A 16,391-nucleotide genomic window follows, 5' to 3' on the forward strand; every position below is an offset into this window, starting at 1 on the left:
CAGCGCGCAGCTCTTAAAGCCTGTGCTTGTGTGTTTTTGTGTGCATTAGTGTACAGCTATGTGCATGTGTCAGAGAGATGGATAGGAAGAGGAGGAAGAGCTTTGCTTAAAACCCAGTGGAGGAGCATTTTTGGTGACTGCCTCCCCGTCCTCCTCCTCCTCTGTAGCCTGCCTCTCCCTACGGTGAAAATGCCCTGTGAAGAGGCCGGATATGAATTCATTTTACGCTGAGATGAAGTTATTAATGCCCACCATCTGTTATCGTCAGTGAGCTGCCAGACAAGCAGCGGCAACACAAAGAGGAATACAACACCAGTTGGAGAGTTGCAGACGTCAACAGTCAGACACATGATGCCACCTTGGTATTGATGAATAGCCTTTTTCTGGAGTTATCTATAGCCTATCTTCTATTTACTGAGCATTTGTTTCCCCATTTCTGCAAAACACGAGTTGCAAGAGACATGACAAAAGTCTAACAGAGATAGGGAAGACAGGAGAAATGTTGCTCTGATTCAGCAATTTCTTATTTTTGATAGCCTTTGGAAAGGACAAAATTGATTCTGAACTGCCATTATTTAGTAAATCCCTTCAGTGAGCGGCACAGGATTATCTCATGTTGCTAACCCTCCCTCTGTGCATGTTTAATCGCTGCTGGACAGATTTAAAGAGAAAGCAGAGAGAATACGAGGGATATTTTGGCAAATTCTCTACATTTCATTACTTTTCATCTGTCTGTGTAATGTTCTCCAAACGCTGCTGCAATCATCACAAAACTATTTCTGTACTTTGCTATACATTATAGATATTTCCAGACACATGCCTGTAAATGTGCATACATATATATATAGAACAACTTTGACACGAAACACATTAAAATCAACTCCAAACTATGCTCCATCTAATCACGTGACCTCCGTCTGCCAGCTGTGATTGGTCCCAGCGTGAGTATGCCAGCTTAGCGATGTACAGTTTCACCCCTCCTTAATGTGTACCTGATTTGGTTAGTAAGAGCTTCCTGATGATAAATAAACCATACCGCTGTTTTACGCCCCGCTGGCTGCATAATTAATCACTGGGGAAAATGGTGCACATATGAGCCTGTCATGTTTGATCAACATGAAGTGTTTGAGGATTTGTTGATGTAGGGGAAATTAGCTGGATGAGGAAACAGAGCTGGGGGTCAAAAGGGCTTGTCACTGAAGATTTACAGTATGACAGTAACCAGGTGAGGGATGAATTCTGTTATTGTTGTTAAACGAGAGGAAACAGTTCAATTTGCTGTTTTCTGATTGGACAAGTCTCTATTGCCAGTGATTCCCTTGGCTCTCATCCAGTCTTCTTTCTTTCTTTGTAAGGAGATACTGCAAGATACTGACTCACATCATCAAACAGGGCTCCAGATGCCACCCTGAATCGAGTGTGTAGAGTGATAACTCTATCCTTCAAGTGCCTATATTGATCACTCACTTACTATTCACTAATCGACACACAAAAAAAGCAAAACTTGGCAAAGATGGTTTCTGTAATCACAGCAGAATTAGACAAGTAGCAGTTTATTATTACAAACTAATTAAGACAAGTTTACTGGGAATAGAAGACAGTCAGTGGTTACCATAGTATGCATGCATTCACCTGGCTGTTAACCTCATATAAATTAAGCTGCTTACATGAAGTATTAACTTAATCTAGTTAACACATTGAAGAACACCGCCGTCTGCCTCTTGTGTCACAACTACAGGCAGAAAAGTCCACGCATAGAAGGTGTTCAAATCTATGACAATGTTTGCTCTCTCTGGTACTACAAATACATGACCTCCCTGTGTTTCCAAATGTACTCACAATGTTGTGGAAACTGCAGGGTTTCCTGGTGTTTATAGAAGAGGTGGGCCACTTTGTCTATAACTAAGACAACCTCTGCTAATATCTCTGTATTAAATATTTATACACTTTTATGAAATATAATATTTACTTTCTATGTGTCAGAATCTGGGCTGCTCCTGGGAGATACTCTGATCAGGGTCTCTCAAAACCAGAGTAAGATGGTGATCAGGGCATGAGCAAGCCCTTTCCAAAGGGTCAGAAGCATGATAACTTCAAATTGTGTACTTAAGATCAACGGTGACTTTATTAAGTGGATGATACAACACTAAGTACTCATCTCAATATTGATATATTAGTGATTTGTGCTGTTGTCAGTTGTATACAGTACCATGACAGTTGTGTGCATCACTGGACAGTATGTTTACTCACACAACTACTCTGTAATATTGTTATGTTGCAATGCTCTCATAGCCAATGGTGCACTGGAGCCAATGTAAACTAAAATGATTAGATCTGACAGTAAACAGTGAGAGAGGATATGTTGCAGAGGGCTTAAGGTTAATGTAAAACAACTGAAACAGAATGAAAAAATAAATAGAGCATCTTACATGTTAAACTAAACGAAACCAAACAAACTAACAGACAACAAATATATACAGGCGAGTAGATTCAATTAATGCTACTCAGTATAATAGGGTTTGTGATTATCAACAACATTTAAAAGACATAAGTATTCGAGTATATTAGTGTTGGCAACCGAAACAGAACAAAATAAGTTAAATATACATTAACTCCAGTACTAGTACTACACACATACTAGTGTGTGTGTGGTGATAAAAAGGGACCATAATCTCTGAATGAAAGTAATGGCCTCGGGGGGGGGGGGGGGGGGGGGGGGGGGTTAGCATTGTGTTAATGACAGTGCCAATAAAACAGAGCCATCACTGTGCTAGCTTTTTAGAATAATAAAGACACACATACAAATTAAAAACAGGACAGTATAATATAAGAAACAATGAATTTTATCTGCTGAGTGAGGGGAAAAAAAAAAAGATTCCCATGACTTATTCAGAGCCCTATTATACCCCAAAATAACCTCTATATCTGCTGACGCAGTGAAAAAGGATATAAAAGCATAATATTCGACTATATATTGTATTTTTACTGTTTTATTTTCATCGCTCTTCATCATTATCATTTGTGTTATCATAAAACCCAAATCTGATATTGGCCAGCTTATTAAAAGGGCATTTCAGGGCTCCATTGTCTCATAATCCATACACAGAAAAAATATCTTTTTGTCTGTGTGTGCATCTGTGTGTGTGTGTTTGACAGAGAGATAAAGCAAAAAAGGAGAAAGGGAGTGTGTATTAATGTGTGGCTGTGGATTTATCTTTTTTTCCCCCCTCATCCTTCTTAATGCAAAGTGGAGGCGTAAAGCCATTAGACAGCAGAATAAGTGAGATGAGTTGGGAAAGTGTAAAGAGGAGAACTATGGGAATACGTGACTCAAACCACACACACACACAATCACACAAACACTTTCACCTCTCTGTCTGAATCTTAGTATTTCTAGCCAGATATCTCCTGAGTCTCATTACAATTGTGCTGATCATACTAGACAGAGACAGAAGAAAAAGAGATGTTTACTCTTGTAATAGCGTCTGCAGAGAAAAACAAAATTACACCACAGGGACAAACCTTTGATAGTGGAAGTAAAGAGCCATTTCTGCTTTTTCACCATCTTCTCACTGGTGTAAATGCCATTGGAGAGGATATCAAACTAATGAGGCTGAAATGTGAGACTGCACGGACTTTACGCTTTAAAATTAAGCTGCCGGGGAAAGCAAAGGCTCAAGTAGGAACCAAAAGGCTTTACATAATATCACTATCTAGATAGATTTGGACTGGACCAAAGGAGGGTGAAAAGCTACACAATATCGGATGCTAAACTCCTCAAATTCCTACTGAACTGTGAAAGTCAACAGATAAGATGTCAGTGGAACTAACTCCAACAATCATAATTGAACACCCAGAGAAGATGCAGATAACATAGACTTTCAGAGTGAAAGCTTTGACAAAAAAACATGTTTGATTAGATTGTAATGAGTTGTTTCACCAGCCGGGGAATCATCATCAGAGAGGATTTCAGACTAAGATCACTATCAAATGTATTGACAGAGAAGGATTTAGCCCGCAATGGAGAATAAGTCAAGCTCATGCCAAACAAAAGCGATAATGGGTTGTTTTAAATGCATTGTCTGTTTGAGGGAGACTAATTCCTCTGTCTGGATTCCTCATTCTTAGAACAAACACTGAGCAGTAACCTATCATATGACTGAGAGTTTAAACTAATCTAATATCATAATATTGTAGTTCAGTGCCTCTGATGGTGTTAATTCATTGCTGCAGCATCACTTCGGTTGCCTTTATCACAATAGAAGCATGACAGAGTTTGATTTCTGTAATTAATCCATACTTATATGTGTTATATACTGACCATATATATATTTCAATCCATCTCCCCTTTAATCTTTTACTCCCATGTATTCTTATCAAGACTAATGGAAGGGCTGGAGCCTGTAGCATGCAACAGGTAAAGGAGGGATAAAACTATGTCCTAGAGGGTATAAGCTAACATTTTGTATGTATATATGTATATCTATGCACAGTGGCTAAGTAACTAATTACATTTATATAAGTACTTAAGTGCAGCCCTGAGGTCCTTGTACTTCACTTGATGCTTCTACTCTTATAGATTTCAGAGGGAAATATTGTACTTTTTATACTTCCTTTATCTAACAGATATAGTTACAAGTTACTTTTTAGATTAAGATTTTACATAAAAATCATGTAATACTTTTGTAAAATACAATATATTGTCAAAGATTTGACCAGTAGTCTCCAACCTTTTTGATTAGTGATCCCTTACAAAAAAGCAGTGTCTAACTGGGACCCCTTGTCACATTTCAGATGTCTGAGTTGTTAGTAGTTTCTTCTAATAGTGATATCACCTCTCGACTTCTGAAATGGTTTCATTTAAATCACTGTTTGAGGCTCAAAGATGTAGCATTATCCAATGTTGTAAAAAAAAGGAGAAAAAAACTGTCAAAAATGAATACAAACTTGTGTAGCAGAAGTTTCTTCTTTCTAAGCCCAGTACCCTGTCTCATGACCCCCAAGATGTATCTTCTGACCCTTTGGAAAGGGCCCAAAAACTGGATTAAACTAACCAACTGTATATAAAAGAGCTAAGATCCACCTCAAGCAGCTACAACAGCAAAAATATGCTTATGCATTGATGCATCTGTATTTCCAATCTAATAGTCATGTAAATATAAATAAATGTCAAATAAATAAATTAATAAGTATATTTTAAATTTATTATTATATTAACAATACTGTATATCAGTAAGACAGGGGACATTTCTATGCTGAACTACTTCAACTTTTGATACTTTAAGTGCATGTTGCTAATAGGACTATCAGTTAAGTAAGACTTTGAATACATTACTTGTACCTATAATAGAGTATTTTAACATTGATGTGTTTGTACTGTTGCTTAAGTAATGGATGTGAATACTTCCTCCACCACTGGCTCAGTATGGGAATAGCCGATTTTGGCATGAAGAACTTGGCTTTGGGCTATCCGAGTAGTTTTGCAACTAAAAAGGTCACTCATTCGATCCCTGGCACAGTGAAGGTGTCCATCAATAAGAACGTATCCTTTAGCCGGACAGTAAACCCCCAGCTGCTCCCCACACTCTATCTGCTCCTGGATTCAACCTTAAGCTAAATGTAAAAGTTGAAAATATGACTGGAGGGAAACTAACACAGCAGAGAGTGAAAGGCAGCAGGGCGATGGGGGGATGGGGGGTGGGGGGTGGGGAGGGGATGTTAGAAACAAAAGGAGGTGTTGAGACCATGGAGGTAACAATTAAGGGGTTTAACTGACACTTCCAGAGAGACTTACAGTGAGTACAAAAGGTGTGATGAACTTCACAAGCAAGCATCAATCAGTGACACAGTATGATAACAGAAAACATGTTCCAGTGAAATGCGGCTTTTGTTCCAAAATTAGATAAAACAATGCCATTCTTAGGGAATATAGTTTTGGCATAAAATTGTCATGTGAGACAGAGAAGTGCTGTGTAAGGAGGGAGTAGCAGCTGAGGAAAAAAGGGTGGATAAAGTTTTGAAGTGGCAGAGCACGCCTGTGTGGTGGCCCTGTGGGGAGGCTGTGTCATGGATGAGCTCTTCATCCCAGTGGGCTCCAGTTCTCATCCACACAGCATGATGTAAATGTCACCTCCACCAGACACACTCATTAAGGCCACACAGCTGGATAGACTCCAAAGCTTGGATTGACATTAAAAACAGAGCCCTTGCCAGTACTAGTACAGGATAGGATAAGGGTGCTATATAAATACAGTATATTATTATATTATTATTATATAATCTGCTCCTCAGTCCCTCTCTGCAGGCACACTCTCTCATCCCCAGCCCTCTGCATTGCTCTATGTCTCTGTTTCCAGTCCCTGCTCATTTTCCCAGGCCATGTTCTTTCCTCTTACTCCACAGACCTGCCATCCTTAAGCACCAGATGCCCTCGGACTTTCCCTCCTTTCCCCATCTACACACCTGTTCCCACTTCTCATCAGCCCTTCAGATACCTGGCACACTCCTCACCTACAACTCCTTCCCCCATCGGACACACTACTTATAACGGTACATTTCCTTTGTTCTCTGCCAGTTCGTCGTTGTTGCTTCCATGGACATTTGCGTTCTAGTCAACCTTGTCTGTTTCTATTCCTGATGAGACCTGTAAGGCTGAGTTTGAGTATTAAAACCCCTCATTAAACTTATCTGCCTCTTGAGTCTGCACTTGGATCCTTCACCTGTCTGCCCTGCACATATTTAAGTGTATATACTGTATATTAAACAGATAGAGTATGTAACAAACACCAGTGGAACAATGGAGCAGAGCTTTCATTCTGCAAACATAATCACTGCACAAAAACTCTTTGTATCTGATAAAGCTCTTCCTGTATGCAGTATCTCCCGTCACGCACTCAGGTTGATGAATAGGGACCATACATCACTGTTGGTATTGATTTCAGATCATGTTGGAGTTCACTGCACCAACAAACACAAAGACAGGACCAACGGTCAATAAATCAACTTCATGTTATATTCATGCAAACCTCAACCACTGTTTTACCTCCTGCACCTTACTGTACTGCACCAGCTACTTCAGACACAAAGATATTTGGGAAGAAAGCACTTTAAACATGAAAGCATTCTGAATTCTGAGGTTCTGAGGTGCTCTCTGACTTTTTTGTCAAATGTTCAGTTTATTTAGACTTTTACGAATTAATGGTCAAATTTACAAAAAAAGAAGGGTGTATATCCTTCTATTTCAGGTTCTACCAACCTGGCATGGAAGCCAATTGCACCAATCAGTGCAATAGCTACCATGCAGCTAGTTTGCTAATGACAATCTCACAGCTCATACTACTGTGAGTGTTAATAGTTATTATAATAGTTATTAGTAATAACTAAAAGTTACTGTGGCTACCTCAAAGATGAAAGCAATGAAGCCAAAACATATCGCAGGAATCTGAGAACTTACTGCACTCCTAACTGGGTTTATTTCTGTTTATAATCAGTATACTGCAGGAGACACAATGACCATATACTCAGATACTAACAGTGATGACACAAGCTGATCAAGGAAAAAGAGAAGCTTATTTGGGAGCAGAAAACACACCAGGAGAGTGCTGACAACAGCAGACAGAGGTACAGTAGCATCTATCCACCTGATCTATGAAACCTTAATAAAAGAACTTTCCTGTAGCCTATATCAGTTTTGCTATCTAGAATGTGAAAGCTTTGAAACACAATTTCTCAAAAACCACTCAGTTTGAAGATAGAAACTTATTTCAAGGTCAATTACAGCAGTTGACAAATAAGACACCAAATGATGCAAATGCAATCTCAATAAAAACAACATATATAGTATTTTATAGTATTTTATATGGCTGAAGTAAACAGACAAATAAACACAGCCCCGTACTGAAAGCTACTTTCCTGAGTTAGTGTTTCAGCACCATGGACAGAAACAACAGCGGGTAACGCCAGTCAGTCTGTGTTTCAGCACCACGGACAGCGCCGTGAGTCATCTCGTTCCACCTGAGCATTTGGCAACGTTTCAGGCTCAGGCAGATGCTTCCAACAGCCAAACAAGGACTGTAACACCGCCACTATAAAGAGCCAAGGTGACCCCGTTGAAATGTACTAAAATCCCTCCAAAAATAGATCATCTGGGGTAAACAAACGCAGTGTCTGAGTCATATTCACTTGTGCTGTACAGTTTACGTTGCAATTTGGTAACACAACATCGAGGGTAAACATGCAAGATGGGGATTTCTACTGACAGCGAACACGTATTGAGCATGTTTGGTGGGAAAAAACCCCCACAAAGGATGAATATGATTAATAGATCCTCGTGAGAATTTTGTATGACAGCATTAATTCCACTGACGAATCTAATTTCAAGGCAGACTCGGATTAAAACAGCAAAATGCTTAACTAGCAGACGATTATAAAGTAACAGCAGTATGTAGTTAAAATGCTGACGTGACCTAACATTTGTTAGATTTATTAAGTGACCAGACAGCGCCACTGAGCGTATATTCCTTTAGAGATAGACGTAACCGACGCGTCATTCATTGACAGACAAGCCAGCCAATTGAGACAATGACGCACAAGTTTGACAACTTTACCTTTAAAAGGGGGAGTTGTAATTAACTGCAAAGGGCATTAAGTACAGTCATTCTTTTATTGGCTCTGCGATTAATATATCTTGTCATTTCAAAGTCAGTGACTGTGTATTAAAGCACATTGGTTCGGCGTTAACTAATCGGACAAGCAAATGTGATGACAGGGTAAGTTTCTTACATCCTCGTCCTCGGAGTGCCGACGGTACTGATGCTGAAGCCGGGGTCGCTGGTTCTCCACCGCCCTCTCCCCCTCGACACCTTGCCCGAGGAGATGGCTCGCCTCTGGAGGGTTAGGGAAGGATTTGTTTGTGTTGATCTTGCCGGTGAATCTCTGATACAGTGACGCCATTTCGACTATTTGTCCAAAAAAAAAAAAAAAAGTAAATAAATAAATAACTTGGCGAGTCTATTCTGTTCTCAATCAATAAATGCAAAAAACACCCAAACTGGCTTCAAGTTAGAGGAGGTAAATGAGTAATGGCTGAAGTAATTCGATTAGACGATGCTCTAGTTCAGTTCAAAAAAAAAAAAAAAAAAAAAAAAAAAATCACTCCAAGCTGTGGTCAGGATTCACAGCACGTACTTTCAGGCTCACTGATCCGGGTCTCAACGATGCTGCAGCGACGCAGTTTCCACACTTTCCCAACTTGATGTAAAAACAAGTCAAAAGAGACTGAATAGAGCGATCATAATCCGGACCCGAAAGACGGAGACACCAGCCTCAGCGATATCCCGTGTCTCTCTTTCCCTCCCTCGTGGTAGGAAAGAAAGTGACCGCTGACAAACGTTCACAGACTAATAGGTCTTTGCCTTACAAGTGAGCTCAGAGACCTGCTGTTGTACCAAACAGCCACAAACGACACAACGCAACATTAACAGATTAGATATCAGAGGCTTGCGGTCGAAACTTATCGTGACTTTGCAGATGTAATGGGCTCAAGTCTTTCTATTAGTTACCTATCTTTTTTTTCCCCCCTCGTTTGAGTCTATGGAGGTGTCATGCAGAGAACAAGAGTGCCTCCATGTGGAGAAAAACCACAGAGAAAAGTTGACAAGCATGGCACATTTTCAGGGGGACAGATTTTTATAGATCCTATTATAAGAAGATTAATTTGTCTGGCATCCCACACTAAGACTTTCCATAATTTATTCTTTCTTTTCAGGTTTTATGTGACAGGTGACAAGTCATTTGTGTTTTAATTAAACGAAATTGGTTGTTTTCTTCCAGTAATTCCACCCATACCGTACTTTATAAATTCAATCACAAAAATGTTTAGCACATACAGTTATAGTGTTGCAACATGCATGAGACTTTTTTTTTACCATCTTTACAATAAAATTAACTAAACTGAAGCCAAACACAGCATGTTTTGGAGATGAGTAATGCAAAACTAAAGTTAAATCAGAGTTACCATAAATAATAAATGTATCATTGGTAAAAGTACATTTACTCAAGTTATGTATTTAAGCACAGATTCGAGGTACCTTATAGTAGTGTAATGTATTATATTTGAGTAAAAAAAACATGTTAAGCTTATAAAATACAATTAATTGATATAGATTGAATTAAAACAGTACATGTGCAGTAAATATACATTGATGCATCTGATTACAATCAAGTTATGTAATATATAATAATATAAATAATAATATATCACTCACAGGCGCAATTTTTCTGCATAATGAGTACTGATTACACTACTGTACTTTTACCTAAGTGGTAAAGATTTTGAATGGAGGATTTTTACTTATAATTAAGTATTTTTACATAGTGGTACTTTAGTTAAGGATCTGAATCCGTCCTCTTTCACTAAACACTGTATGTCCACGAGCAACAAAATAAAACACAAAAAGACAATCAAACTGATGACTGACCTAGGAACTCATATTACATCACTCGGCTTTATTTGTAATCCAGCAAAGGGAAAAGTAATTTTCCACACAACAGATCCCAAATCTATAATCTGATCTTGTGTAACCTCACAAGATACAGAGCACCTCCCTCTGTGTACCTAACGAGCTGAGCATGCTGGGATTTTAGCCTCACAGAGGTAAAAAAAACACAGAATAACTCATCCACTCATCACAGCCCACATAACAGACAAGTTTCCAGGAACAGGTGCAACTACTCTGAGGATAAGCTTAAAGCCTCATGAAATGCAAACATCCTCCTCCTATATATTCACAGCCTACCAACAGCTCAACAGAAAACAACTCACATCTGTTCAGATTTACCTTTCAATTAAGATGACTTCCTAAAAAGATTAAAGCACACCCCACCACTGCATAACTTGATTACTCAGCTGCAAACCCACATATACAGATAGTACAGACTCCTTGCTCTGCCGTGGCTCTGCAAAACATTTTACCATTGATTTTCAGGAAAGGTTTTATAAAGAAAAAAAAAAAAAAAAAACGCTTCCATGTGTGTTTCTGCACATCATATTCATCTTAGACTCTGGCACAGCACCCAGAAATGCAATTCAATTTTCAGGCACTGTAGTGATGTGATTAAGAAGAAAAAAAAGGCTGGGTAGCAAGATTTGTCAAACTGCAGGAAATCCTGAGGGGACTGATGTGGTACAATTTAAGGTGGACTGAATATGTGGAACATCCTCAACTTGATTATTTATTTGGTTAAAAAAAAAAGAAGAAAGGCAACACATTTCCCCGGCCTGCTGTGAGGTCTGTCTTGCCATCTCACCCTTATTAGAGTACCCCATCATAACGATTAAGATAGAATAGAAAACATTAAATATGATTATTTGTGGAGGCTCCCTTATAGTTAGATGAAGAGTTAAATACGACAGACTGTGTGGAATCCGCAACAGATCAGCCCTGCAGCTGGGCAGCAGAGGGCAGAGCTGTGTGGTTTAATCCCAGGCAGAAGCTTCTGTCTGCTGGAAAGGATTGCCTGATATCGCTCATGTGGAACATTACAAACTTCCAGAGGATGAAAGAGGAGAAAAAAAGTCAGTTTACTGAAAACGTCGGAAAAGTTTTTAGTAAAATTTGCTCTTGATAATTTTTACTTAACTTCACTTATGTTTTATTTGACTCGCAATTATCGTTGAATTGTCATGTAATCATGCATGATGCAACTTTCTCTCAATGGGCCACTGTAGGGGATTCCTGAAAGCCAGTGAAAGGGAACTGTGTCTGTATTTTACCTTATTTCCCCTGTTATGCACAAATATATTTCACTCATATCAAAGCCGTTTCAGGCCAAAGCCAAACATCAAACACCACAAACACACAAACTACTGTACAACTCCATACACAGATCTTCAATACGGCTAATGTGGAAACAGTGGACATGAAATTCTCTGAAACAGAATCAACACTGGCATCTAGTGGATAGCGTCATTTATGTGTATTTATTTCAGAATAAGTTCTTATTGTTTTGCTTGTGAGGGAAACCCCCCCTAAACATTTAGGCAAATATGCTTTCATGTAATAAACTTCACATTTACCGGCGCATCCCATTCTGTCAGCCGACCAACATGATTTATGATGGATAGTTTCTCATTTCATGCCACTGTGCGAGAGCTGTGCTTATCAAACCGCATGTCTCTCCCCGGACTGGAACTACTCTGGAGGGCTCCAGTCTCTAAATCCTTTCCTCCATCATAAAAATGAAGGTAGCGTAGAAGCAGCTGCCACAGCAAGGTTGCAGAGGGAGTTGTCAGGTCAAAGTATCTCCAAAAAGCTGTGTCATTGCCAATACATTTTTTAGTGCGGGGCTGCCAGAAAGCAAATCATGTGGGTTATAGGGATGTGATCAATCATCCTGACATCCATTAAGTAACATGAATTAAACAAGATGATCACTATCTTTGATACTAGGTAGCATATCTGTGTATCTGTGAGGTACTTCTTGGGAAGCTACCACCCTACATTACATTACAGCTGGACTGGAACCTCGGTGCTTATCATGCACGTTCTAATCATCAGCTTATGCTCAAGGTTTCACGTGTCTATTCTGAAATGGGAAAGTTAGCTGTTAATTCTTGTGCCTCAAGCACCTGGAATAAATTTCAGCACACCCTGAGGCTTGATACACATGTATCTACTGGGCGATTTGAAACCATGATCCTGAATCACTGTATTTCAAGTTGTACTTGTTTTAATTGATTGATGTCTTTTATCAACTATTTACATATTTGTGTGTGTATGTATTGCTATCTTACTGTTATTTATTGTGCTATTGTTAACTTGACTCTTGAGATTAAATAAAGGTTATGAACAATAAAAAAAAAGCTAAAATTTTAAACAGATTTAAAGGGCTGTTTCACCCAAATGAAAACAAAACTATGTATTTTTTTCCCTAAGCATTTTTTTTTTTTTGCAGTTTCTTCCTATTATTACACTCTATGTAGGTTAAAGTTGGGGAAAAATAATCTTGTCCTACAGTCAGACACTTTCATATACAATATTTAGAACCACTTGTCCCGACTTTTCGAAGCCATATGGTGTTTACACAAACCCAAAAATCCACTGCACAGCATGACAGATGATAAATTCACCTGCAGGTTGCTACTTGTTAAGGGTTTTGCTCTCGCCATGCAGATAGTTTTGGTTTTACTGTCTCGGATTTCTGGTTCGACCTCAACACAATGGAGGGAAATGGAATTCCATTTTTTATGCTCACAGCATTGAAAAATTACATCTCAAAAATACACAGAAATGTATTTATCAGTGTCAGGTAGTTCCATTGAAAACAATATCTGGCCAAATTCAACCAAAACTATTTGCATTGCTACATACCATTAAATATAAATAAGTATTGTTTGTAATTTTGTAAAACAGGCTGTTTAAATTGAATAAAACATTAATAAAAAAATGAAAAAATTTAAATCGAGGGAAGTCATATGGTGTCGCTTCTCTGACTGCATGTGCACACTGGAGACTTGTTCAATTAATTCACCTGATTAACCTGAAAGATATACGTATATGTGAGGTAAAAAGAGAAGTTTGACCTTGTCAGAAGCAAATAAAATCCTACTATTGAAGCTGTGATGAGAGTGGGCGTTTGCAGCAAGGGAAAAGTTTTGGACTTTCAGGAGAGAGAGAGAGAGAGAGCAAGAACTCATGAATTTATACTGTGGTGTCACATTTCTCTGTTGCAGTCCATTTCTCACTGAGAATACTGTCATAAACCTCTACCTTCATACCCGAGCTTCTCAGAGGGAGGATCAATTTGGCCATTACCCGAGATATTTGGGTCTGTTGGACCCCTACTTTATGACAAGAGAACCCAATTTGCAACTGCAGTCGTTTTACACACCCTTACATCTGTCCCTAAGTGTCGCCCAGATGTCGCTGCTGCAATTTAAAATGTGGTAGAATATAAGTCTGATTGATTTAAAGGCTTCTTGCATTCTTTGGAAAGGACCGGGCTAAGTTTCAGCTTTAGATTAAAAGCTTTTTGCTTGTGTGAGAGTGTGTGCGTGTGTTTGTGGCCGCTGGCTAGAGGCTTGTTTTGAATGACAGGGGGAGATTGAAGGTGCTGGAGCCTGACGCTGTTGGACTTAAAATTAAATGGCCAAATTAATAGGTGCTGTCACTTGCTGCTGTGAAACCACCTACTCGCCTCAACACCAATCTGACGACGGCACCTATTTTTTGATCGACACCTCCATCTGTCCAATGCCACGGTGCCAATCTCTCATGATGAATCAAAGCGTTATGAAGGAGAAACAAATCTTAGAAATGACAAATAGTAAGAGGTGGGGGAAAGTTTTGACAAACCATATTTTGCTCATTCTGCAGTTTTATGATGTGTCCATATCGACTGTGGAATTCTCCAGCAAAGTGACATGAAGCATGGCAAATTGAGTCCCAATCCTATTTGAAATGGGTGAGATAAAGTCCCCTGGAAATTTAGAGGGACAGAATGAGCAAGGAGGAGGGTTGAAGGGGAGAAACAGAAAAGAGCCAGGAGTTGTGAGCGGGCGTGAGCTGTAACGGTGGGTGAAACATCGAGCACATATAAAGTGTAAGAGGCACAAAGGTAATTTGCAGATACAAGGCTGGGAGAGAACTGGGGAGGAAAAAAAAATGCATTTCAGTTATCTCATGCTTCTCTGTTGACTTGGATCCCATTTCCCAGACAGGGACAGCAGAATAATTTCACGTATGGTGGAGATGGTGGTCCAAGTAGAAAAAGTCTGTTTGCTGTGGGTTGATTTGTCATTCTGGTGGCTCAGCAATAACCCAACAAATCCAGTAGCGTGGACTGAAAAAGCAAGTGAGATCCTGAGGTGAGTTGCTACTGTTCAAGGTTGATAAATAGCCTGGGTGTTGAATCTGTTACTGCTTTTTAAAGCAAATGCCATGAATCACACCATTATTCTACACAATGTGTGTAATTAACATAAAACTGCATATTTTTTTAAACTTAACATTCAGCGTCTCGTTTTCTTTATCTTAACAGTGTTAAAATCATCTTATTTACATGGTTTGACATATATTCTGTATAAGCTTGTTCCAGTTCCTTCTTTGAAAGTATATGAGTGCAATATTCAAGACACATTTTTCAAACCATGCTAGTACCTCTAAGGATGGCAATATTGGTCTGATGTTTGGTCAATTAGTGCACTATTTTGGTCCAGACTGAACTATCTCAACAACTGTTGGATGGATTGCTATGAAACTGCGATGACATTTATTGAAGAGGCTGACTTGTACTTGTCTAGTAATTGTCTGACTTTTCCTCTCATGCCTCTAGCAGGTCAAGGTTTTCTCTTATCCAGTGAAATATCTCAACATCAACTATACCTGATGGATTGTCACAAAATTTCATAAAGACATTTATGGTTTTAAGATGATGTATACCAATGATTTTGGCTGATTTTTTCAGGTTGACATAGGTGGTTTTGAGTGAAATGTCTCACCAACTATTGGAGGCATCACAATACAATTTGATATTCATATCCCCCTCAGGATAATAAATTTGTTGACCCCTTCACCTCTTATTTGGCACCATCATTGGATAAAAATTCCAATTTGCCCAATACTTTAGTTTATGATTGAATACTAATCACATTCCCATCAGTCACAGCTGTACTTTGTGTTTAGTGCTACTGTAATTAGCAAATGTTAGCATACTAACATGTTAAACTACAATGATGAACATGGTAAATATTATTCTTGCTAACTATCAACATTAAAGCATTGTCATTGCGAGGATATTAGCATGCTGAAATTAGCCCTAAGCTCAAAGCACTGTTGTGCCACTGTTGTGCTAGCATGGCCTTGGACTGTTGTTCGAAATTCGGTCCACTATATTTGATGTCTTTGGAACATTTAAGTGCTTAACTAGAATTTTAAATAAAGTTTTGCAGGGTTGCAGAATGTTAGGCTGTGCAGTATGAGTTTGCTGCTGTTTGTTAAGGAGTTTCTACTATACCAACCACTTTATAAGAAGAGAAGAAGAGTTATCTGGACCAGGTGAGAAGCATTAAAAAAAAACAGTAAGAATTCAGGTGTCTGGCTGCGGCTCCTTCGCTTATTACTCAATCTTCTAAATTGTGTTTTGCTGCAAGCACTGCTGACTGCAGCACGACACACACCCCGAGCCCTCTGTTTATTTGTACCACCAGATGTCCTCAAATTATAACTGAGAGGTTTACAGAAGGCAAGGTCGGGGTGGAGGAAAAAAAAAAAGGTGAAGGAAGAGCAGAGAGGACAGGAAATGAATAAATCCCTAGGAATAAAAGGACAGAATTTAAAGAGGAAAAAACTTGCCTCACCTGGACTGTTGGCATTTAAACTTCCCACTCATGT

At 39.0% G+C, this 16,391-nt stretch overlaps 1 protein-coding gene across 6 annotated transcripts in view; it reads right to left on the minus strand.

The window, feature by feature from the left end:
* LOC121888433 (dipeptidyl aminopeptidase-like protein 6) overlaps window positions 1-16,391 on the minus strand; it is a 198,614-nt gene that overhangs the window by 129,692 nt on the left and 52,531 nt on the right. Inside the window, exons 1-2 of one of the 6 annotated variants that reach the window (XM_042399929.1) lie at window positions 9,187-9,533; window positions 8,782-8,957 (exon numbers count right to left, since the gene is read on the minus strand). The exons of 4 other annotated variants lie outside the window; for them this stretch is intronic. In XM_042399929.1, coding sequence (XP_042255863.1) covers window positions 8,782-8,952 — 171 coding nt within the window. In that variant the 5' untranslated portion in view covers window positions 8,953-8,957; window positions 9,187-9,533. Of the gene's footprint in view, window positions 1-8,781; window positions 8,958-9,186; window positions 9,534-16,391 lie in introns of those variants that run through there. One more of the 6 variants, XM_042399930.1, reaches the window with a different exon arrangement.

This window comes from Thunnus maccoyii, chromosome 21 (assembly GCF_910596095.1).
Source record: "Thunnus maccoyii chromosome 21, fThuMac1.1, whole genome shotgun sequence".
NCBI classification, from domain to species: Eukaryota; Metazoa; Chordata; class Actinopteri; order Scombriformes; family Scombridae; genus Thunnus; species Thunnus maccoyii.